The sequence below is a fragment of the Protopterus annectens genome, chromosome 3.part1, assembly GCF_019279795.1.
Source record: "Protopterus annectens isolate FY-2018-M chromosome 3.part1, PAN1.0, whole genome shotgun sequence".
Taxonomy (NCBI): Eukaryota; Metazoa; Chordata; order Ceratodontiformes; family Protopteridae; genus Protopterus; species Protopterus annectens.
The window spans coordinates 1,676,547,966-1,676,574,744 of record NC_056732.1 but is presented as its reverse complement, the minus strand read 5'-3'; the positions used below and the strand labels follow the sequence as shown (position 1 = coordinate 1,676,574,744).

The 26,779-nt window shown below is 41.6% G+C and overlaps 1 protein-coding gene across 1 annotated transcript; it reads right to left on the bottom strand.

The window, feature by feature from the left end:
• Positions 1-16,401: 16,401 nt before the first annotated feature.
• LOC122797832 (vomeronasal type-2 receptor 26-like) lies at positions 16,402-17,331 on the bottom strand. The gene has a single exon (XM_044066355.1). The coding sequence runs from the start codon at positions 17,329-17,331 to the stop codon at positions 16,402-16,404; it is 930 nt and encodes a 309-aa protein (XP_043922290.1).
• Between the last annotated feature and the right edge of the window lie 9,448 nt (positions 17,332-26,779).

The following is a 26,779-nucleotide window of genomic DNA, read 5'->3' as shown; positions in this document are numbered from 1 at the left end:
TCTAACACAATGGAACAACTGGTCACCACTCCCACAAGAGGGAACAACATATTGGACCTGGTCATCACCAACATGGGGACTCTATGTTCCACACCAGAGGTAAACCCCTCATTGGTAAGATCAGACCATAAACAAATTTCCCTGGACATCCATATCATGTCCCCACCCTCAGCCAAGGAAATCACTGTAAAGAATTTCTCCAAAGCCAGCTTTGCACTTCTCAAGACTGAGGTGGAATCCTTCAAAGCCCCTGGGCCAGAGGATAATACAGCCCAATCCACAGAATCCTTTACAAATGCATTCTATGAACACCTGCAGGAATGCATGGATTGTGCTATCCCAAATATAACCAAGACTCACTCCTCCAAAAACAGGAGACCGGTCTGGTGGACCCCGGCCATAAATAAGCTATACAACAGAAGGAGGAAGCTACTACATGACAGAGCAAAATTCCAAAAAGGGAAGGCATCTCTGATCAGTATTAGCAAGAAAGTTCGATCCCTCATAAAATCATCAAAGGCCAGTTTCAAAAGAAAAATTGTCCTAGACACTAAAGATAATCACAAGGCCTTCTTTAGTTATGTCAGAAACATGGGTGGAAACTCCCAGATATGCTCTGAATTGTTGCATAACAGCACATAATATACCGAACCTACAGACATAGCCAACATCCTGGCAGACAGATTCAGTGCAAACTCCCCCCCCCCAAAGGAGCAAATGCCTAACTCAACTGAATGTAACCTCTCTGACATCACAGTTGCACAGGTGAAAGCTGCCCTCTCCAAAGCAAAAAACACAGCATCTATGGGACCGGACGTTGTCCCAGGCTGTGTCTTACATGAGTTCCAAAAAGAACTGAACCCTCACATTAAGTCACTGTTCAAACTTAGCCTTACTACAGGATATGTACCCAAAGAATGGCATACAGCTACAGTGGTCCCACTCCACAAAGGTGGTGCCACAATGGATCCCAGAAACTATCGCCCCATAAGCCTGACTAGTCTGGTCTGTAAAGCTATGGAGCGTATTATCATGGAACTCATAAACAAAGACATTGGGAGCCTCCAGACACTGGACCCTACCCAATTCGGCTTTGTTAAGGGCAGATCTTGCCTCTTAAACCTAGTTGATTTCTTTGAAACAGTTACCAAAGCCATAGATGAGGGCAAGGTAGTCCACACAGCCTACCTGGACCTCGCAAAAGCCTTTGACACAATACCCCCACTCGGGCATCATAAATAAGCTTACCAGCTTAAATATCAACCCCTATATCACAAGATGGGTTGCAAACTGGCTCAGAGATAGAACCCACATGGTCAGAATCGCAGGTGCCATGTCCGAATCCAAACCAGTTACAAGTGGCGTCCCACAGGGCTCAGTTCTGGGACCTCTCTTGTTTGGTATATACTTCTCTGAGGTTCAGGCTAACATGGGGGGATTATGGCTGACAAAGTTCACAGATGACTGCAAAGTGGAGGCCATAATCAAATCTCCAGCTGACACAAGCATCCTCCAAAAGGGTCTCACAGAGATGGATGCTTGGTGCCAGAGCCACGGCCTCAAGCTAAATGCTAAAAAGTGCATAGTCATCCCCTTTGGGAAAAACAAGGTGCCCACAAATTACCACATAGGTGGTAATCCATTAAGTACAGAAGAAGTAATTAGAGATTTGGGGACCAACGTAGATAGTAATCTCTCCTTTGATAATCACGTTGCCAAAGTGGTTAGAAAGACCTTCTATATAGCCCACCTTATCACGAAAGGGTTCGCATCTAGATCAAGAGAGGTCATTGTGCCCCCTCTACTCATCACTCATCAGGCCCATAATTGAATACAATGCCCCTTTTGGGATGTACCTTACCCGACACCTGCAGCAACTGGAGAGACCCCAAAAGTACCTTACCAAGAGGATCATGGGCTACAAACAGATGTCCTATGCAGCTCGACTAAAGAAACTCCAGCTCTACTCAGTTGCTTACCGCCTACTCAGAGGCGATCTATGCCTGACGTACAAAGCCATGTCAAACCCAGAATTAATGGACATGCTCCACCTCAAAAAATCCAAGTCCCTTAGAGCTACACGCTCCAGGGACCTAAACCTCAGCAGAAAAATAAATAGGACATGCTGAAGGGACAGATTAATTTCCCAGAGGCTCCCCTCACTCTGGAATAGAATCCCTATTCATGTTAGACATAGCCCCTCGCTGACCCTCTTCAACCAAAATTTGGATGCGTGGATGGGAAATCGCAAATTCACCCCTGGGATCTCTCCTGTGTCCCTGCTAGACAGAGGCACAGTAAACTAATCTTAAAAGGGTACCTTCGGCGACCTACTTTACAGAGGCACAGTAGGCTAATCTAATAGGGAGGCGGAAGCCAAATACACTCTGGCTAGGCTTATAAATGCCCTAGGGCAGATAGCCTAGTATCTACCTATGAACCTATGAACCTAATTAAAAAAAATATTAAGCTATAGCCTTACTCTATAACTTCAAAGGTTTATAAAAGTGAGCTCTTTAACCCATAATAACAGCAAATATTAATTTCGTGAACAACATATCTATCACTTGTATAACAGGAAATATAGGGGTGTGGGAAAAATTCCGGACTGTTTTAAAACAACACTATGGGAAACTTAATGCACAGAATAGCAACGTACAAAATGAAAAAGTAATTGATGCTTTTTAAAATAGGAAATTACTAAAAATCGGAGCAAATAAGAAAAGCAGAAAAGTGTGTCTCTACAACAGAATTAAAAGAATGACTTAAGAAGTTGAAGGAAAATAAAGCTCCAGTTAATGATGGTATAATTTCGGAAATATATAAAAGATTACTTCACAATATTTTATCTCCTTCACTGAAAGTACTTACAGAAATTAACCTACATTTAACATACCTGCATCATGGAAATATGCAATCATTTCTCCCTTATCAAAACAGGTAAAGATAAACCTCTAAGCTCTTTTTATAGAGCTATATCATTACTTAATGTTAATTACAAACTTTTTATGTTAGTCTTTGCCTATTAAAAAATATGCTACCTACATTAATAGAGGAAGACCAAAGTGACTGTGTATTAAACAGGAAATCCTGGATAACAGAGATTAAAGGGTTAGTACAGATTAAAGCACTTTAGCGAACAGATCTAGGAAACTTTTTATTTGATACCCTCCCTGTGGGAGGAATAAATACACCTTGTTGAAATTTCCAGTAGTTTATTCAGTTAAACAGGTAGACAGATGAATGTTCTTGTTCTAATATATTACATTCAACAGGTCAGTTATTGAAAGGCAGTTACTGACAATGGTGGGAGGGTCTGTGGCAGCTGATTGGAGGAAAATGTGGGAGAGGGAAAAACAAGCAGCCACACTTCATCAAGGTGTCTTTATTCCTCCCACATGGAGGGTATCAGAGAGAGTTTCCTAGATCTGCTAGCTAAAGTGATTTTAATTGGACTAATATATTCTGATTTGTGCTGGTCCTGTCACCCCCTGGGTCACATGTGGGATACCAGACTTCACTTGAGAATTCTGGATTACCTATTTTTTTTTTTGCACTTGTTGCACTCAGGAAACTAAACCGTAAATCATACAGCTAAAACACCTAACCCAGGATTTGGCCATAAACAGTTAATTAACCTCAATTGCTGCTGTTAATATGAAAAAGTCAATCAAGTAATCACATTATCAGAAAAAGAGTCTCCTAGATCTGCTAGCTAAAGTAATTTTATCTGCACTAATCCTTTATACTCTGCTTCTTGTTAGTCCTATCACCCTCTGGGTCACAGGTTTGATACCAGACTTCACTCAAGCCCTCTGGATTATCTTTGTTTTCTGTTCATACTTGGCAATCCCAAGGAGTTATCCACTTGGGAGAATCACTTTAAGGAGACCACCAGTGAGATGGAAATGGACAACTCAAGACGTAAAAACCATCTGAAGGCACCTACCTAGGTCAATGTAACCTGGCACACCAAGCATGATGATCATACAACTAGCTCACTGAAACAACATACAAAATGATTCTACAAGCAACTGTCTCCTCCTTGAGAAACAACTAAAAAATCTGATAGGACTATATTGGGAAGACATTTGCCAGAAGAACAGTACTGAAAAATATATGATTCCTAGAAGCTAAAGCTGTTCAAGAAACTCATGTGGAACAATGTGTAGAAGGACTTAATCATAGAACTGGAGACAGTTTTAAGGGATGCTAGTCTCAAGCTGATTGGGATCCTCCTTAGACATAACAAAACCCAGCAGGATTCCGCTATCAGCAGCTTCCTAAACCTGGAGAATTTATGCAAGGACAACCTTGACGCTGCTTCTAGATTTTTAGATCTTGAAAATAGAGTCACTGACATTGAAAACAAAGTTAAAGAGAAAAAAATTGAAAAAAAATGAACAGGGAGTTAAGTTACAAGGAGAAACCACAAAGCCATCACTCTTTGACCACTGAGAAGGAGATATCCACCTAGACACAATAGTCAGAAACATTTTGGTAGGCACTGGAAGCATGAAAAACCTAACCACCTCCCCAAACATGATGTTGGAACACAAGGGGGCCTGGCCACACACATTGCCGACCAGAAAGATGTGGAAAGAGACAACAGGCAGGAGTTTCACCAGGGATACCAGGAACTTGGACCAGAGTTAGGTGTACCCAGCACCAACAAAAGGCAACAGTACATGAGGAAGACTCCCACCAACCACAACCACCAGGCTACAACAGGGAGGCATACAATGGAGCAGCCCTTCACTCTGACTCAGAGGTCTCCACAGGGGCACCAACAACAGAGGAACAGTTCCTGGAAAGGAGCCAGGAAGCTGAGGGATTTGGAGAGATCAACACAACAGAAGGGATCCACTAGATCCAACAACAAAACAGGACTAAGATCTGGAACCACTCGATAAAACCACTGACTCAGCTGGCTCAAGAAATCTTAGGTAAGGATCTGACTTTTATACCTTTTAACAGAAGTAACTTAGTGGAAACAGTGATATATGTTAAACTGCATGTGTGGAAACTGAATCTTAAAGTATTTTTAAGGGCAAAGATAAAGATGGAATCAGCACTTATAGAAATGACAATGGTATAAAATGGAAAAGCCCAGTGACCTTTGCTCCCGTGTACATCCCGCCCTGAGTGTGTATGAGAGCAAATGTGAAGCTGATATCCACAGGGCCCTCAGTAAACCACCTAGGAAGAAGTTATTCAGCTTTAGCAAGGAGGCACTGCCTGCTCTAAAAGACGTGAACAGAGACATGACTATTAGGATCATGAACGTGGATAAGAGGGGAGGCATCTTAGTCACAGATACAACTGCTTATAGCTGCAAGATTGAGACCATGCTTGACAGTAACATGTTTTACAGTAAGTGTGATTTTTAACACTGTGAATGTTGCTTATAATAATTTAGGGCAGCATCTAAGAATGCTACATGAGGATGATTTACTAGATGCTAAGCTTTTTGACTTTTTGTTCACTGCCACCCAAACATACCAAGCTTCTTTTAGATCCTCAAACCCCCATAAAAATATCTCTGATCCTCCCTACAGACCAGTGATGGCAAGTGGTAGTTCCATAAGTGAGATAACATCCAATATACAGTGCTTCCACACAGGGACTGTATTCAAGCTGTAACAGAGGCATATGAATAGGACAGGAATGTATTACCAGGAGGCACAGAAGTTCTAGGAAGGTTATTGGACCTAACCTTTAGGAACAACTACTTCATGTTCACCAACAAGTTTTATAAGCAGAGTACTGGAATAGCTATTGGGGGGGGGGGGTGGCCATGGACCAAAGCCTGGCTAATGTTGCTCTAGGAAAATGGAAGGAGGAGGAGGCAGTGTGCCAAAGTGCCTATTCTGAATCAGTGCAATGCTATCTCTGTCTTATTGATAACATATTTTTCATTTGAGAGGGAGATGAAGTCTCACTGAATGACTTTTACAACCATATCAGTAATTCCACTAGCTTTCTGAGACTTACGACCTGTCACAGCAAGATCTCAGATAGATCTTTACATGTAACCAGATCCAAGCACACTGAAAACAAATGCCTCTCCATCAACCTGTTCAGAAAACCAACCAGGGTTAATATGCTGTTGCACAGTAAAAGCATACATCCCCAGATCTCAAAGAGAAATGTTATAAAATCTCAGGGGATAAGAATTGCATGTCTCCAAAGAGCTTAGAGAGTTCATCACAAATCTAATCAGCCTACATCATGACTTTCTGGTGATAGGGCAGAGCAATAGATTACTCGTCCTCAGCCCCATCAGGACTTTAAAAGAGCCAGAGGACCCCATTTTGAGGGAGCTATTGGGAGAATCCTAGAGCTCAACAGAAACCAACAGCAGGATCCATAGGAGAACAAAAGAAAAGAAGCATGGCACTCACATTTATGGTACATTATAAAACAATCCGAATGATCATTACTGAGAACTGGGTAATGATTACAGTCAATAAACTACTAGAAAAACTTCTAGGACCTCATCCTTGTTTTGTTTTTAAGAGAGACAGGAACATTAGTGACTGGGCAGAGTGCAAATTCAGACCAGAGGAGGACAGTAGAGGAACTTACCCCTATGGCCCACATTTTTGCACTTACTGCAAACACATGAGCAACAAGGACTACTTTTTTTTGTCCAGTACTCAGGACAAAAATCAACAACACTTGTTCTGTTAATTGCAACACTACTTTTGTGATATACAGTACACTGTGTAATGGCTGCAGTTGTTTTTACATAGGGAAAAATATGAACAAATTCAAAATCAGGGTAGAACACCACCTGTCTGACATCAGACTCCAGATCCTCAAAAAACAACTAGTGAAGCACTGCCATGATTTCCCAGACCATGGAGGTTTCCACTTTCACATCCTGGACAAGCTGACTATGGGTCCACTTGAAGGAAACAAAAATGTGATCCTTGAAAAAATGGAGTTAAGTTAGCAGATCAGGCTGGAGGTCCACCACCACCCAAGTCTAAACTCAAGCATTTCCATTAAAAATATTCTGCACCTAACCGTGTAGGTACTAGAACAGGATAGTGTAGGCAGGAGGATCAGCTAACATGAAAAGGGGGTGTATCATGCTTGCTGTAAGCACATTGGAGCACCGTGGCCAGTGTTTGCACATAGCTAAGCACAGCTAAGCAAGAGGGTGTGTCTGAGGCTGTATTATCTTATTCCATGAAATAATGATCATGTTCATACCCAGAGGAGGGCCATTTCTCACTGGTTACATTAGCTAAACGGGTTTGCGTGGCACTCACCTGGTCTAAAACAAAAAAAAAAAAAAACAGGAAATAGCAGGACTGTTTACATTTGAGCACTGTGTTTGCGTGGCACACCTCGGGGCTTAAAACAGGAGGAAATAGCAAGTGGATAAAGAGGAAAAAAAAGGGAAATAGCAGAATACAGCCAGTTAAATGGAAGGAATATAGCTGGCAGGTGGAAAGTATCACACTCAGCCAATCACACAGGCAGCACCTGCAGCACACCACTATAAACTGTGCAAACACCTTTCAGTCTGTTTTTCCCATAAACTCTACACCATAGGTGTACACAGATGGGGGAATTTTAATTGATAAAACTAACAAAGTGTTGTTGGCTGCTGTCACATTCATACACCAGTATGTGCTAGAGGCTGAGGGCGATGAGGAGGATAATGCTGACAACCGACCCAGGCTGAGGAGGAGGAGAAGAGTGTTCAGACCCAGGGTGACCTACCAGGGGCTACATGATCTTGAGATAATAGAGTAATACAGGGTGGACAGGGACATACTGCAGCAACTTGTCGAGCTGTGCCGGGCTCACCTCAGATCCAGAACTAACCGAGGGGAACCCATCGCAGTGGATACCAAGGTATGTGTAGCCTTAGGAATATTAGTTACAGATACTTTTCAAAGACCTGCTAGGGATATGATGGGGATCTCACAGACATCTGCATCCAGGGTACTCCACCATTTTCTGGATGCTATGCAACAACAAGCCTGTGAGTACATTTACTTCCCCAACACCCATGAGGAGAGGACCAGCAATATGCATCTATTCTATCATGTAGCAGACTACCTGGAGATACTGGGTGCCATAGACTTACATGCACATCCACATCAGAGCACCACCTAGTGTACAGGGTAGGGTCTATATAAACTGCAAGGGCTTCCCCTCCATCAACTGCCAGGTCATGTGTGATGCCCAGGGCATTATCATGAATGAGTGCTGGCAGCCCTTGAAGCTACCATGACTCCCACATCTGGCATTCATCACAGCTGTACCAGACATTTGCCAGTGGGGACATCCCCTATGGCCATCAGTTGGGGGATGCTGGCTATGCACTGGAGCTGTGGCTTATGACACCCATCAGAAAAGCACAAACACCCAAGCAAGAACGTCATAATGAGGCACATGCACAAACCAGAATCATAATAGGGCATGTGTTTGGGATGCTCAAGTCATGGTTCTGCTGCTTTGACATATTCAGTGGAGCCTTGCAGTACTCTCCAGCAACATGCGCACACATGTTCATAACATGTGCCATGCTACACAATATGATCCTGTGGAAACAGCTGCAGCAGAAACAAAATGGGGAAGGGCCACACAGTCCCCACCATTGCAAAGGTCTCCACAGGCACAGAGGGACTCGGAGGAGGAAGCTCCTGAGCCTGCCACTGAAGGCAGATGGAGATGTGCCCAGTATGCCCTGGCCTTGGCAAAGAAGCAATGCATAGCACATACACTGACACTGTAGGGCCCCAGGGACTGATCTCTCTCTCTCTCTCTCTCTCTCTCTGACTCGCAGACACAGTAAAATGGATGCCAAACATCACACCACCTATACCTTACCATGTATAGGCAGTGTACTGCATGCATCCAACATCGGCAGCCCTCAAGCACCGTCCTCACAACTGCCTCAGGCACAAGGTAAGTCAGTCCTCTTAACAATAAATGAATGGAGTAGAATGTTATGATAGCATATCTATGGTATTGATGCAAGCATGCAAGGGAATGGGGTGGCTTACTGGGATAGCAGCAGACAACTGACAGCTATGTAGGACAGCAGGAAGTGTGTGCCAGTACTGGCTTACCCACACTATGCAGTACCACCCTAGTTGACAAATACCACTGCAGTATATGCAATGAGTCAAATAACTGGGGGGGTCATAGGTCACATGCATGGATGTCAAAGTCGGGGTCCCATACTCATGCACAGCCTCACCCAGCAGATCAGCTGTAGAAAACCATACAGAAATGTGTGACAAAGGCCTCCACATGGCGATATCCATGAAATTCCCACCTACAGACTTACACAGTGATATCACAGCAGGTTTGGCAGTGGCAGTATAGCTCTGAAAGGTAAGAAGTCTGAAACTAAAAATGTTTATGCAAGAACAATCTGACCTGTGGTCAATACTGCAATGCCTGTAGTCTCAAAGATAGGGCACACCACTATGCTAAGTGGGAACAAAATGTTAAGCAAATATCAGCACAGTCTGTGCAAATGTGTATTGTGTACAGATGTGTAACCCCTCAGAGTCCCGTAGAAGTGCAGTAACATGTCCCTAGCCTTAAGCAGCATCCATCTGTCAACTAGAGTGATGGCTCAACATGAGCAGAAAGCAATTTTCAGTAATACCACAGTCAACTTACTGGTGCCATCCCAGGGGTGTCCTCTGCCTGGTAGCCTGGGAACATATGATCATCAGAATGCGCTGCCTTGCTACAGATGGCCTGCATCTGTCACACCTGGCCTACAGGCCTCTGGCAAATGCTCATGCCTCAACCACAGTGCCCTGTTAGGGAGTGTCATAGGGTCCATAACATCAACATAACACAGTCTACAAAATGTAAAGAAAGGCCCATGCTGCTAACTGCTAGGAACAAACCTGCCAGCCTTGGACAGACAAAAATCTGAACACAGCCATGAATAATGGGGTGATAAAGGTCCAAAGATAAGGACACATTTGAAATACTGCTCTAATAAAGTTAGAAAGTTGATGGAATGATTGTATTAGCATGGAATGTCTGAAGGGTATGAAGTTTGAAACTGCAATGTCAACTGTCAGTAATATCTGACTTCAGTCCTGAGTGACTTACTAAACACTTTCTTGAAAACAACACTTGTTTGGGTAACCAACCAAATACATGTCATGACTCTGGACATTCTGTGATACTCTGTACCATCGATAGGAAGGGCTGGGAGTCTAAACATGGGAATGCACTCATTACAGGCAGTCTTAACCATGGATGATGGTGACATGTCTGCAACCACAGAACCCTGGCCCACAGCCATGGGGAGTAACACACCCTTCACTGATCACTCATCCAATGCAACATCCTGACCCCAAAATGTGGCTAGCCAAGCCAAATGAGGTGGGCCATACATATATGTGAGACACACACACACACACACACACACACACACACACACACACACACACACACACACACACACACACACACACACACATACCTCCAGACTGGTCAAACAGTCTGACACACACAAGACCCTCCCAGTGCAGTCAACCTTTGAGAAGACCCCTATGCAAAGTACTGCTAAATATGCCCCCCCCCACATATCTCATACCATAAAAATCTCTCTGGAGTTTGCCTGTCATCCTGATCCTGCCTGACTTATATTACCCAACCGTGGACTGGAAATCAGACCACATGCCAGAACATAAATGCACAGAGATTCCACCATTGTAATATATCACCAAGGTGATGGACCATTTCCACAGCTCCAGCAGTCAATTGTTTGTAGGCACACCTCTCAACAGCCTGGATTGTGCAAGAATGCCTAGTATTTGGTCCATAATATTGGTGTGTGCATTATCCATCACGTATTCCTCTAGTAAATCAATGTGATGATCTGAGGAGGTATGTCACGAGGTACTAAAACAATACATGACACTGTCAAATGTCATATGTGTCAGATGTCTGCTAAAACAAACCCTGCAACCCTAGCAATCCATACATCACTAAGAGAAATAGGAACAATGACTGTATGGCCCATTGCCCCCCCCCATTTTGATAGGCTATCAGCACATATCCTGCACCAACAGGTTGAGAGGTATGGCGGTATCACCAAACGAACCAGACTGGAGTACAACAATTCCTGGAATAGAGTCCCACATTTACACTGGGCATGATCGTACACTTAGGGAATCGTCAGTAGTATCTAGGAATTAACAGTCCTTTCCCACCCAGTGCACTTTCCATTGCTCTACTTTAGTAGTCCTGCAGATAACAGTCACCTTAGAAGTCCCTTTTGTCAGGCCTCATGTGCAATAACTGTGTAAAACTATAGTACAAATAACTAGTTAGGTAGGAGTTCTAATTGCAGTCCTGGCAAATGTAAAATGTGTGTGTGTGTGTGTGTGTGTGTGTGTGTGTGTGTGTGTCTGTGTGTGTGTACATGTGTGTGTGTGTGTGTGTGTGTGTGTGTGTGTGTGTGTGTGTGTGTGTGTGTGTGTTTATAAATTTAAGATTTGGGGTCCATTCAAACCCAGTGCACTTCCCCATTGCCCTACTTTAGCAGTCTGCAGATATCAGTCACCTTAGAAGTCTCTTTCATCAGACCTCAGCCCTATAAGCTCTGTGCATGCGTTAACTGTTTAACACTATAATACAAATAACTAGTTAGGTAGTTCTAATCTCAGTCCTGGCAAATGTAAAAGAGTGTGTGTGTGTTTATAAGTTTAAGATTTTGGGTCCATTCAAACCCAATGCACTTTACCTTGGCCTGCTTTAGCAGTCCTTCAGATATCAGTCACCTTAGAAGTCCCTTTCGTCAAGCCTCAGCCTTATAAGCTTTATGGCATGTGCGGTAACTGCGTAACACAGTAGTACAAATAGCTAATTTGGTAGGAGTTCGAATCTCAATCCTGGCAAATGTAAAAGTGTGTGTGTGTTTATACATTTAAGGCTTTGGGTCCATTCAAACCCAGTGCACTTCCCATTGGCTTACTTTAGCAGCCCTGCAGATATCAGTCACCTTAGAAGTCCCTTTCGTCAGGCCTCAACCCTATAAGCCCTGTGGCATGTGCGATAACTGCATAACACTATAGTACAAATAACTAGTTAGGTAGGAGCTCTTATTTCAGTCCTGGCAAATGTAAACTTGTGCGTGTGATTATAAGTTTAATATTTTGGGTCCATTCAAACCCAGTGCACTTCCCATTGGCCTACTTTAGCAGTCATGTAGGTATCAGTCACCTTAAAAGTCCCATTTGTCAAGCTGCAGCCCTATAAGCTCTGTGGTGGGTGCAATAACTGTGTAACACTATATTACAAACAACTAGTTAGGTAGGAGTTCTAATCTCGTCCTGGCAAATGTGAAAGTGTGTGAAAGTGTGTGTGTGTGTGTGTGTGTGTGTGTGTGTGTGTGTGTGTGTGTGTGTGTGTGTGTGTGTGTGTGTGTGTATAAAGTATTTTGTGGCCTCTCTCACCCAGTACATCACACATTGCCATACTTTACAAGGGCTGATGTTCCTTACCTTAGAAATACCTTTGGACAACCTTCACCCTATAAGCTCCATGGCATGTGCGATAAATGTGTAACACTGTAGTAGCAGTAAATAAATTAGTGGGGTTATAATCTCAGTCCTGGCAAGTGTGTGGGTGTGAGTGTGTGAATATTACCTTGTCTGTTGGAGGGGTTGTTGTGTTTGTGTGAGAACCATATCCATTGGGGGTGGGTTTTGCTAATTTTTGTTGTTGCCTACCCAGTACATGTCCAGTGTCCACATTACAAGGCCCACAGTTGTCATCCACTGTAGAGGGACCTGCAGACACTCTGCAGCCCTATAAGCATTGTGTCATGTGCAGTAACTAGGTGACAGTATGGAATAGATAAGATAGGCAGCCCATCTAATCCTTGGATATGACTCCCCACTAAGGAATCATACACAAATACACTCAGGTAGGCAGCAACCCCTTCATTAGTAGGTGGCCTGCAAACTGGCTTACAGATAGAACACACAGTGTGAAAGCAGTGGACTCCATGTCAGACTGCTGAACTGTCACGAGTGGAGTCCCACAGGTTGTGGACCTGGGTCCCTTCATGTTTGGGATCCACACATCTGAGGACCAGCTCAAAACAAAGGTGCCCTGGCTAACAATGTTTGCAGATGACTACAAGGTGGGTGCTATTATTACCCCCCGCCACACGTGAGGTTGACATCCTTCACAAAGGCCTCTCTGAGAACTATGACTGTTGTCAGAATCCTGGACATAAGCTCAATGCCAGATGAAGTTCCGCCATCCCCTTTTGGTACGACATGGCTCCTATAAAGTAATACATTGAAAGTAGTCCACTGAACAAAGATGTTGGTATAAGGGAACTGGGAACACAGGTTGACAGTAAGCTCTCTGTTGGTCACCAGATTGGATGGGCATGGTTTCATATTTTATGCCATGGTACTCACAGTACACAGTCCTAGGTCTACTGTCTGAGATCTGCTGTCCCCATCAACCATATTGTTATCTGTAGACACTCTTCAGCCCTATATGCCCCATGCAACAGTATGGAATAGTATTGTACGATTAACAAGGTAGGTTGGTCTGCTAATGCCAGTACTGGCAAGTGTGTGTGTGTGTGTGTGTGTGTGTGTGTGTGTGTGTGTGTGTGTGTGTGTGTGTGTGTGTGTGTGTGTGTGTGTGTGTGTGCATTGGTCTGTATAGCAGTGGTTGTGAGTGTGTGGACTTGTATGTGACTCTATTATGGGCACTCTCACAGCCAGTACACCCACCATTGCCATATCTCACAAGGCCACATGATGTTATTCACCTTACAGGTACCTTATAACACTCATCACAATAGTAGTCCTGTGCTCCCTGCAATAACTGCATAATAGTGTGGTAACACAACTTGATGGGGAGGGGTTCCAAATAAAACATTGGCATCTGTGATCCTGTGTGTGCATGTGTGTGTGTGTGTGTGTGTGTGTGTGTGTGTGTGTGTGTGTGTGTGTGTGAGAGCGAGAGAAAGTGAGTGAGTGAAGTGCGAAAGTGAGCCAACGATCCCCTGGTAGCATGTGTGAGAGAGAGTGAAGAGAGAATGATCTCTATCAGCCCTTAGAGAATGGGCTCTCTGTAAAATTGTTGTGTTTTACTTGCTTTTGTATTTTTAAGTACTGTTTCATTTTTTTTAATATATTTTGGATGTAAAATACCTTCTCCAACACCATTAACATATACTACAGCAAGTATGAAACGTTAGATGGAGAAACTATTTTACATCAAAAATATATTAAAAAAAATAAAATTGAACTTAAAAAATACATAAGTAAGTAAAACATCACAATTTTTCAGAGATCCCATTTTCTAAGCACATTGATGCCCTCTAGGGTGTGTGTTAATGTGTAATTAATGCCCTTCCAGGGAGTAGAGGCTCTCCGCCTGCGGCATCAGTCCTCACAACACCCCTGGGCAGGCATTAATTACACATTAACACACACCCTGTTGGGTATTATTGCTTGCTTAATGTTAATTGCCATAAAAATGCTCACTTAGAATGCAGTCAGTAGGAGGTTTCATAATTAAGTAAATAAATGGTTATTCATTTCTGTAAAAAAATGGCTTATTTTCAAAATACTTATGTGTCCTTGTCTCTATATTTGCCTCTCTCTCTCTCTCTCTCTCTCTCAGTCTTTCATCTTCTTTTTTTTGTTTCTCTCATAGGTGTTTTACTAGGGTAATGACCACAAGGGCCTTTTTAAGCCTAGTCATGCATCACAAATCTCTGACAAGTTCTGGTGATCTTGTTAAGTGTAAGCAAGGGATTTGGAAATTAAGCATTTACAAGTAGGGGCTTGGGAGATGAACAATTTCCCTTTTATATTCCTTTTTCTGCAGATTCAGAGATCCCAGAGGCATCTCAGCCATGTCTTTCCCAGGTGAGTGACCACTCACCACCTCCCCCTGCCAGTTTGGAGATGTCTTTACAGAGTTAGGACAGTGGCTTCACTCCTGTGGACCCCCAGTACATGGCAGCCTGGAAAGTCACTGACACACAAGCTTTGGGACCTGGTTGAGACAGTGGTTGAGTGAGCGACTGAGAGAAGCCTTCAACCCACCTAAAGCCTCCTCCAGTGGGTACAAGACTCTGTGATCCAGTTGGCTCTAAGTACAGAACCACTGGAGGCCTGCATCCCTACATGATAATAGTTCCCTCTCAAGGGTCATCAGAGAAAGGGGATACATGAGGTCCTCTCTACCACCGTGTGAACTATACTTCACACCTCCTCACCCTTTTTTTATCTATCTGTTTGTCTATCATCTATATTTCTTCTGTGCACCACCAATATCAGCCCGCCATACTGTTCCTAACTTGTCTGCATTTTATATTTCATGAATTCCTTAACTCTTCCCTAGCCCTCTCGTCTACACTGTCTTCCCTTACTCATTCTCCAACTACCTCTTATATAAACAAAATTTGGAAAATGGGAGGGGTCTGTCTCCTACAACACAAAGTACCCTTCCTCTCCCACCTACTCCAGGTACAAACGTTTTCATGTCTTCTTCTGTGAGTCCCTTCTCTTCTCTCTCTCTCTCTCTCTCTCTCTCTCTCTCTCTCTCTAATTTCCTTCTTTCCTGTCTTCTCCCTTTCCAGTTTTTACTAAAGGCTAATCAGGGTGTCCACATAAGTGTACCCTTACAGTTAAGAAGTAAAAACTTATTAAAGCTGTTTGATTTTTTTCAGCTGGTTAGCTCGATCTCTTCAGATTTTTGTGAGAGAGACTTTGATATCTGTGCAGGCTCTGGCACATATCCAAATAAAATTAGTCAAAGTAAATCACGACTTTATAGTTATGCAACTTCAATCACACATAACTACACTAGTTTTGATCCATTTTACAATGTTTAAGATAAACTGTTGTGCACATTTCAGTGCAGTACTGAGATGCTCTGTAATCACTGACATTCATTGATGCTTAACTGATTTATATAAAGGTGCACTGGCAACCTTTATTGAGTGCCCTTGGGCATATACGAACAGTGGGAGTATGAATACCATCCTTCCTGTTTGTAGTACCAATCTGCGGAAAACAAGCTAAACAGTGATATTAGCTAATTAGAAATAAGATACTTGTTTATACATTTGAACATTTCTGAATGTGTTTTAACAGTGAGGGATAATGCAAAAAGAGAAGGTATAGTACAACCCTGCTCTTTGAAGCACAGCTCAAAATGTAATGTGATCTTACTCCTACATGTTAACATTTTTATTCAAAACAGAAAGCATTTATTACTGAAGTTATCAGGTACCATTGCTACATGAGTGTTATACAGTACTTATTTTGTATTAGCAATCGGATGCACAAAAGTTACATAATTACAAATTATGACTCCATACTATTCATTGCTAAATATTTCTGTTGATATTTACATTCATATACAATTTCCTCTCCCAGTTAAATGCTCCTTTGTGTTCTGTTCAGGTTTAATTAGAATGATGTAACACTTAGGCAAAAATATACAACTTAGTAAACCTGCACTTGAAGACAGTATAGCAAAAATCTCCACAGCAACCATGTACTTCCCCCTGGTGCTGAGATAAGCTGGAATGAAGGACAGCCAAACACTGATAAATACAAACATGCTGAATGTGATGTATTTTGCCTCATTGAAACTGTCTGGCAATGTCCTTGCAAGGAAAGCAACAATTAGACTCACACTTGCTAAAAGGCCCAGGTATCCCAGCATGCAGTAGAAGGCAGTCTTTGATCCCTCATTGCACTCAATGATAATTTTCTGCTTTGCTGTTTTCCTGTTATCCTCAGGGAATGGTGGGGAGATAGATACCCAGACAGAACACAGCAGTATTTGAAATGCAGTGCAACAGATGAAAATTCCATTTGGAATCCTGGTTCCCACCCACCTTGTAGCTTTGCTCCCTGGTTTTGTAGCATTGAAAGCAATGACCACAGTAACAGTTTTAGCAAGTATGCAAGAAACACAAACAGTGAAGATGACACCAAAAGCAAATTGCCGGAGCAAGCAATTCCATGGATTTGGCTTCCCAATAAATAGCAAGGAACAGAGGAAGCACAAAACCAAAGATGAAAGGAGAAGGTAACTGAGTTCGCGGTTATTGGCCTTCACCAGAGGTGTGTTACGATACTTGATGAAGATACAAAGTACAGACATGGCAGCAGCAGAAAAGATGGTGCTAAGAGATGTCAGGGTAGCTCCCAAGGGTTCTTCAAAAGATAAAAACTCTACAGCTTTGGAGATGCAGGTCTGACGGCTTTCATTAGGCCACTGGTCATTTGGGCATGGCAGGCAGGAGCTAGCATCTGATGAGACAAAAAAGAGCATTAAAGAGCTAAACCTGACAATAAAATGCTGCGTTATAGATCATTAAGTATTTATACCATTTAAAACACATCAGACAAAAATCACCCTTTGGGTTGAAAAGCTGTTCTTGTCTGTTCTGTACTTATCTCACTGCAGCATCTAAGAAGATATCTAAAATACTAGTTTAGCATTTCCTGTCAGTGGTCTAAAATATATTACGTCAGTTCTCAGGTATTAGCATAACTCTCAACTGCCCAGATTTTCACAGAATGTCCAGATTTTGGCTCAAATTTTTGGTTTGTTCCACATAAAATTTTAGTATTATTCTGGTAAATCACTATGATGATCTGATGATTTATGTCAGTAAATAACGAAATACATTTCAGTTTTAGACCTCATATCGTTCAGAAAATGTATGCTGAAACAGACCCTGTTATTCTAGCAACTTTCCAAGTTTATAAGAGCAATATTTAAAATAAGTCCTTATTTTTGGCCCATTGTTCCACCATTTTAACAGCCTTTGTCCAGATTTCTTACACTAAGAGGTTGAGAGGTATGTGTATTAGTGCTAAATTTGTCAGCAAATCTCAGATTTCTCAGAAGGATGAATGCAGCACTTTATCCTCTTCATCTTTTAAAATATTTTTTATTCAGAAAATAAAAGTAAAATTTAGATGGCAGCACAAGCCAAAAACAAAAGATTCCAAATTGCCAAATATATGTCTGAAAAGGAGTACAGAACATGTCCTGGCATTCAGAAATATCATTTAAGTAGTTTTGCAATGGTAAATTAGCACAGTCATAGTTGTTTGATGTTTCTTAAAGATAATTAACAATGTAATACAATGCAATCAGCCCAATGGACTTGAACTAATTATGGAATCTGCTGGTAAGAACCACACAGAATGTGCAAAGAGGAGCATACCACAATGATGACCACGTGACTCATGGATCACAGAAGTGTGCATGTAGCATGTTGATCTCAACAAATATGCACATCCATACATGGATAATTACACCACTGCTACAACTACTGAGAGCAATAATAATAGCTTTCTTGCAAAGTCTCTACCTTTTTTAATTTCTCCAAATCTTTTGGGTTTCTAATACCATGACGGGAATGGACCCCATTCCTAAGTCAAAATATGATTAAAGTTCATGAAATTAGCATTGTTTCTATCTTTGATGTCAGCCACAAGTTCTTTTTCAGTGAAGGACCAGGGAGAAAAGCTCCACATAAACATAAGTTAGTACAACATAGATACAATTAGAATATAACAAACACATTAAAAACACAGTTAAAGTACTTGATATCATTTGTGTTTGTAAGTACAATTAGTAAGATTGACTCTAATATAGTATCAGCATTAGGAACATGCTGGAATAGTCAGGAGCCGTACATGGACATATTCAGTTATTGGATAGGTGAGTTTTCAGTAAACCTTTAAATTGCGGTGAGGTTGTGGTGGCTATTATACTAGGAGGTAAAGTATTGCAGATTTTAGCTACACAGTTATACAAGAGGGATTCTCTGGCCTGATTATTGGCAATGGAGACTTTTATCAGGGATTTCTTATTGGATCATAAAGTTCTGGTACTGGAGTATGGTTGTAGTAGATTTTGCAGGGCAGGTGTCTTTTCTTTATCATGGAGTAATTTGTGGGCCATGGTTAGTTGGGTGTAAAGTAGGAGTTGAGAACTCAAGCCAGTTGAGCTGCCTGAGGGCTCTACAGTGATGAAGCCTGGAGTTTGAATTGGCTGCAATTCTTGCAATTTTATTATAACATGTTTCAAGTTTTGTGAGGTCAGATTTCCTAAGGTTGGTGAGAATAGATGATGCATACAGAAGGGTTGAGATCAAGTGTGTTTTAGCTACTTTGGCTTTTGTGTTGTTTGTGAAATAAAGTTTATTCCTATAAAGAATACCTAGTTTTTTGTGGACTTTTTAATGGTTTGAGATATGTGGAAATCAAATGTCATGTTATTCTCTATTTCAACACCTAACAGCTCAGTATGTTGGTAGGATGAAATAGCATACGTTTTGTTTTGTTGGGGTTCAGGATGAGGTAGGAGTTTGTTAGCCAGTTTTCAATTGCAAGAAGTGAGGTTTGGGTGAGCACTTGTAATTCTTGAATAGTAGGGGCAGTGCAAGTAATTGTGGAGTCATCAGCATACTGAATTAGGGATGCCTGTGGAACTGAGGTGTGTAAATAATGAGAAAAGAAGGCGACCTAGTATGGAGCCCTGTGTGACACCTATGATGGTAGGTAAAAGGAGTGATAGATCTCCTTGCCATTGTACTGCTTGCTGGAGTCCAGTAAAATAGTCTTGGAACCAGTCAAGTGCAGATTGAGAAAAGTTTAGTGAAGAAAGGGTGGTAAGGAGTTTGCTATTGGAGACTTGTATGGGTCTTCTTTTGTCTTTTCCCGGTTAGGGGTCGCCACAGCGGAACTCTGGTCTGCTAATGATTGGCAGTGGATTTTACAGTGCCGAGTTGCCAGCCTGACACCCATCCTTCAAAAAAGGCACACCCATTCATGCACGCACCTACCTGCATGTCTTTAAGCATTACTCGACCACGGGGAAGACATGTAGACTCCACACAGAAGGCGCACCAGCCGAGAATCGAACGGGGGAACCTCTTGCTGTGAGGTGACAATGCTAACTGCTGCATCATCGCAGCCCATGGAGACTTGTATTGGAGGCTTGTATTGGTAACAAAACTGGAAACCCCTCAAATCCCTACCATTTAATGAGGCTGTTGAATTCTTTAATTCAACATTTCTAGACAGCCTAAATAGGCAAGCACCCAACCACCAAAAATGAATAAAACATAACCATGCATGCTGGCTCTCAAAAATCTACCAAAGAAGTGATGTCCACAAGGGATAAAATCTGGAAATCTTGGTAGAAAAACAAAGACCCCTCAACACTACTGCATTACAAGCAACTCTGTAACCAGGCAAAGCCACTGATAAAAAAGACCACTACTTCCACCTACAAATCCAACATAAAAATAATCCCAACAAAGTCTGGTCCTCCATCAGCCAACTATTACACCCAGGCTCTCAAAGCAATCCATCCCCTGACCCACAACCCCACCATTGAACTTGCTACCCTCTTCAATACCTACTTCATTGACACCATAGCTAACCTAACCTCCACCTTTCCTATAGTTAATAGCACCACCACTAAGACAGCTGATGACCAAATCATCCCAGAAAACAAGTCTACCCTTAACCCTAACCTAAAATTCTCCCCCATACCCACCAGCACAATAAAAACACTTTTACTTAAGCTAAAACCCTGTACTCTGGCCCCTGACAATCTACCCCCACACTTCCTGCTGCTAGCAGCAAACTCTATAGCTTATCCCATCAGCATACTCATTAACAGATCAGTTAAAGAATCCCTTGTCCCAGGCATCTGGAAAAAAGCATTCATTTTCCCCTTACACAAAGGTGGCACCAACAAAGACACCACAAACTTTTGACCCATAGCAATTCTCTCACCCCTCTCGAAAATACTGGAAAAATGCATCCATGCCCAACTCCTCAACCACCTGCTTGAAAACCAAATTCTGTCACCCACTCAGCATGGTTTCAGACCAGGACACAGCACCACTACTGTCCTCCTATCCTTCCTTTATACAGTTACTGGGCACAGGATTCTGGTAAAATAATTGCTTCACTTTTCCTTGACCTCTCCAAAGCTTTTGATACCATTTCTCACACTATCCTCCTCTCTAAACTATCCACCCACCACATTTCTTCCCCTACCCTACAATGGTTCAACAGCTATTTCTCCAATAGGCAGCAATACACCAAATGTCAACAATCTTACTCTCCCTTCCTCAGTACTTCCACAGGAGTACCCCAAGGCTCCATACTTGGTCCTCTCTTATTTAGCATCTTTATTAACAACTTTCACACCACTCTGCCACAATGCTTAGTAATCCAGTATGCTGATGGCTCTGCAATAATATGCACTGCAAATTCCAGCTCTGAACTCCAGCAAATCACCCAGAATGCCCTCACCTCTACTGAATCTTGGATGCTTAACAATCATCTTGCCCTAAATCCAAAAAAAAAAAAATTAAACTAGTAATTTTTACTCCTAGGAAAACCACTCCATTTGATAAAAACTCTTCACTATACAAGCCCAAGACAATACCACTGTAGAAGTTGTCCCACACACTAAATTACAAGTCATTATTATAGATGAAAACCTTAATATTGACCTACACATAAACAATAACATCAAAAAACACACCAAAAGCTTGGCATGCTCTACAGGCACCAACACTTTCTTAGCCTCTCTACTAGATAAACCCTTGCAACTACCTTTTTATTACCTTCTCTCATTTTTGGTGCCCCCCACCTCACTAATATCCAAAATTCTACAAAATCCAAACTTGCGATGTGTTACAACAGAATAGAAAAATTTGCCACCAAGGCCAAATTCTCATCCCACCACTGTAAGTCACTGAAACAATTAGGGTGGCTGGAAATCCCTCACCATTTCTCATTCACCCAACTAACTACTGTGCATGAAATAATCTACAGACCCACAAACTGTCCTGCTCTCTCAACTCTACTTGCCAAATACCATCCCAGCAGGGATCTAAGATCTGAAAATCATCTACTTCTAAAAGTAGATAAGCCTACCTTACCTGCTGGTCAACTCCTCTATTCTTTCACCGTTGCCAAACTATGGAACTCACTTCTGCCTTCTATAAGAAGCACAGGCAGCACCACCACCTTCAAACAAATACTGAAAAATCATCTCAACTCTTCCTGGCTATGTTCCTGCTCTATAATCTAACCTCTTCACTCTCCTTATGACTACTAAACTCCTATGTCTTTTGCTACTAGTGACTGATGATACTTTCTCCATATTTATTTTTATCTTCACTTGTTGAAACTGGCACAATAATACTGATTAATATATCTCTGTTTATACCACTCTGATTGAAGTCACTGAATGCTGCTTTAATGTATATTTTATGTATATATTACTGTAATCAAACAAACTAGATTCCTGCTTTTCTGTATATATTCTGTATATGTTACTATATTTAATATCTGTAACACTGTTTCTACTTCTGTACCAATTAATGTTTATATTTCTTTTCTGTATCTATGTTCTTATTGGAGCTTCCCTCCCCAGGCCTCCACTGAAAATGGGCTCTTTTAGGCCCAGTGAAGTTTCCCAGTAAACAAATGCAATAAATAAATAAATAAATAAATAAATATGACTGTAGATTGTTTTATAAGACCTTTTGCTCCTACTATTAGAACTATCTGGGTATCTTTCTCCACATTGCTCTCATTTCTGCCTGCAAATCCTGATATTTTATGGCTTTGTGTCTCTCTGTACACAAGACACTGTAGTCACTGGGTGTGGCGATTTCAATGATTAGTGCTACTTTTGTCTTCTTTTCTTGGATCACTATATCTGGTTTTCTAGTATTTATTTTTTGAACTGTTGGTAATGGATGATCTCAAGTGATGTAGACTTCATCATTTTTTATGATGCTTTGTGGCTATGTTTCCAGTGTTTTTCAGCCACTTCATTACCATAATGTTTGTGCAATCCCCAGTACAACAGTCTTGCCACATTATTATGCCTTTCAATATACAGTCCTTCTACCATTAGTATATTGCAACCAGCAATGAGGTGTGCGACTGTTTCCAATTCTGTTTTACAAAAATTACATTTGTCTGTTTCTGCCACATGTTCAATGGACTTTGTAAACAAACGTGTACGTAGCCCACTATCTTGTGCTGCCAGCATTAACCTTTCATCACTTGGTTTGAATTCACCTCTCCTTAATCATTCCTGCATTTGTTCCTGATCAACATGAGGTTCTTCCAGAAGTTTTCTATATTTGCAACTATATTTATGTATTTTCCAAATTTCTTGCCTTCTCATCTGGTCCTTCACCTTATATTCTTTCTTTTGTTTTTGGACACATTCAGTTGCTGCCTGATTTCTATCTACTTGTGGTTTGATTTCCATTCTGGCTTAATGACAATATATTTCTGATTGCCTAAGCAGGGAAGTCATTTTAGATTTATTCTCTTCATGTTTCAAAACTTTCACTACATTTGGGTCTTGTGAGGTCAGTAGATATGTGTAGAGTCCCACGATTGTAGATCTATACATGTAAATCAAGTTCAAGGAGGCCCATCCCTCCTTCAGAACAGGGAATATATAAATTTGGTATGCACTTGATGTTTATAAATCATTTGGTGAGCATGAGGCATCTTTCTTGATTTCCTATCTAATCTATCCAGTACATTTTGGGGCCAGTCAATCACTCCAAAACTGTAAGTTTGGACAGGAAGAGCAAATTGGTTTATAGCTTGGATTTTGTTCCTAGATGTCAAAGCTGTTTTCAGGATTAATTTAAGTCTTCTAAAGTATCCCTTACTAAATTATATTCACATTTGATCATATTTTATTGCTGATCCTTCATTAATTCCCAAATATGTATACACTCCCTCTTACTCAATTTCTTTTATATCACATTCTTGTCCCAAACTAATGTTTTCTTGGTGCTGTAGCTTTCTGCTTTAAAGGTTGCTTTTACACATTTATCAAGACCAAATGACATTATTATAGCATCTGAAAAAGTTTTGACAACTTGCAGTTATACTTTCAGTTCCTCTGATGAGCTATATAGATTTTAAATCGTCAACAAAAGAGAAGATGAGAAGTCTTTACAGTTTGTTGTTTTCTAGGAGCCAAATTATAGCCATGGCCTAAGCTGTTAAGTAAACAGCTTAATGGGTTAACAACAAGGCAGAATAGCAGTGGTGACAGAAAGCCATCCTTAAATATCCCCCTTTGAATTTTTATCTCTGGAATAATAATTTGTCCTTTATCATGGCTTAATTGCAAATGGTTTGCCACTATTTCATGGTCGCTGTAATGTAGTTGATCTGTGTAGGTTGTATCTTATACATTTTTAAGCACTCTTTTATCCATGAATATGGGATACTATCAAATGCTTTTATGTAGTCAATCCATGCAATACTTAAATTCTTCCCCTTTTTCAGTTATCCACTATGACTTTATTTAACAACAAATGATCCTTTATTCTATATGACTTTCTTTTATTGCCCTTTTGTTCTATTGCCATAATTACATTTTTTTCTAAATGACTATAAACTCTGTTGGCATCAATTTCAGTATATATTTTATATGTCGTCAGAAGGCAAGTTATTGGTCTATAATTTTTAGGGTAGCTTTCAGGTTTACTCTTAAGTAGGAGCATTGTTTTTCCTGTTGTTATCCAGGTTGGTGTCTGTTTGGGGTGTGCATATAAATAGTTCTTACTCATGGCTAAATCTTCGTGCTCTGGTTAGAGGCTTATAGTGCCTGCATATTCTAACTGTTTCTTACTGAAATTGGTACACCTTGTTTGCTGTAGCATAGACTAGATCCAGGCCTGCTGAATCTAGCTTTATTTGTATGCTTGTTGTTTGTTTATTTCCTTGAAATGCTAATTCCACCTAAAACGCGGTCTTTTAGCACTTCTGTGGATCCCTAGTGATATCTGCATTGCTTACTGTACTTATTTCCTTGTTTCACTTGAAAGAAAGTTACTGTTTGTCATTTTTGCATTTAAGTTACCTGTAGCACATTGCATTTAAGTTACCTGGCACTTGCTCACTAAAGCAATTATATAAGTCAGCTCTAAAAAATTAAAAGCACTACACCCTCACAAACTCCCCTTGAGTACCTTGTTCCCCATTGGCCCTTTTTTCAATTATAAAGGAATTCCCAATACTATTCTAGCATGTCCAAAGGTCAGTTGTCAATCTCCTCTCCGGTCCAGCTGGTGAATCTGGGAATCTTGAGGCAATGTTACAACTGCCTCATCTACACAGACAACCCTCTCCTCCTCCCAACAAATTCCAACACATGTGAGAGATGCAACCATATAGCCAAACTGGAGGCTAAGCTCTCTCAACTCAGTACTGGCATAACCAGTCAGGAGGAGAAGGAAACCATACTCACTACAATTCCAGTCTCACATAGACCTACCACGACAACAAACCAAACACATAAACACACAAAAACATACTCGGAGGCTCTAAATAAAAATCTGCCTAAGCAGCAGAGACCTCCAAAGCAGACACCCAAGCAACCGCTACCCCAAAACAAAACACGTGCAACACATAGCTCACAAAGCCAGTGTGCCGAACAGTCACAGCCCTTAAGGCTAAACAACACACCTGCTACACTTGTAATAGGTGACTCTTTCGTCAGGCACACTGACGTCCCGCTCACCAGGCTGAACAAGGAGAAGGTCACGGTGAGCTGCCTGTCGGGCGCTAGGATCCGCCATATAACACAAGCACTCAGGTCACTCCAAGGCAAGTACAAATATGACTCAGTCATTGTCCATGCTGGTGTGAATGACCTGAGATGTACCTCCCTGGACTACATGAAAAGAGACATAGAGGAGCTCTCTGAGCATGTAGACCAGGCCAGTATGACCCTGACCTTGAGTAGCATCTTACCCTCACCAAGAATGATGCCACAATATAAAGACAAGATGATCAATTTCAACAATTGGCTTAAGTGTTGGTGTCATTCAAAGGGGATCCAATGCCTGTCAGCCTGGGATGACATGCTCGACAAGCCACTATGCTTCGCTAGGGACGGCTTGCACCTGTCACCCCTGGGCTTTCAGATACTGGCAAAGGCTCTTGCTACCCACATAGTGCCTTTTTTAGGCAAGGTTCAAAAGACAAACCCACCTCCATAGGTATCACAAGGGATAAGAAACTAAGAGTAATGCTACTCAACGCCAGAAGTCTAAACCTCAAGATGCACACACTCGAAACTCTCCTTAGCATGGAGAACATCGATATCTGTGCAGTAACAGAAACCTGGTTCAAGGCTCCCGAGAGCACCCCAGCACTACCAGGTTATACCTCATACCATGCTTTTCGGCCCCAAAACTTGGACCGAACCACAAAAGGAGGGGGAGTATCAATATTCGTCAAAGATACCCACACCTCCAGGTTGGTGGCACAGCGCGAAGCATCAGAGACTATCCATGTGCAACTAACTGTGGGTAAAACTGCCTTCCAGTTTATAGCCTGCTACAGACCACCCTCCCAAACACAGGAATCCCACTTGGCCTTCCTGAGAATACTGGAAAATATGAAGGTCTCTCCAAACACCATTATATTGGGCGACTTCAACTACCCAAACATAGACTGGGAGCATTACTCTAGCTCCAACACCCTAGCCCAAAGGTTCCTAGAATTTATAAACACAAATGCTATGGAACAACTTGTTGCCACTCCCACAAGAGGGGAAAACATACTGGACCTGATGATCACCAACATGGGGACACTATGCTCCAGACCAGAAGTGTATCCCTCACTGGTAAGATCAGACCATAAACTAATCTCACTGGATATTCACATCCTGACTCCACCCCCTG

Excerpts from the sequence above, each read along its gene's own strand:
- LOC122797832 (XM_044066355.1), bottom strand. The coding sequence starts at position 17,331 with ATGCTCTTTTTTGTCTCATCAGATGCTAGCTCCTGCCTGCCATGCCCA.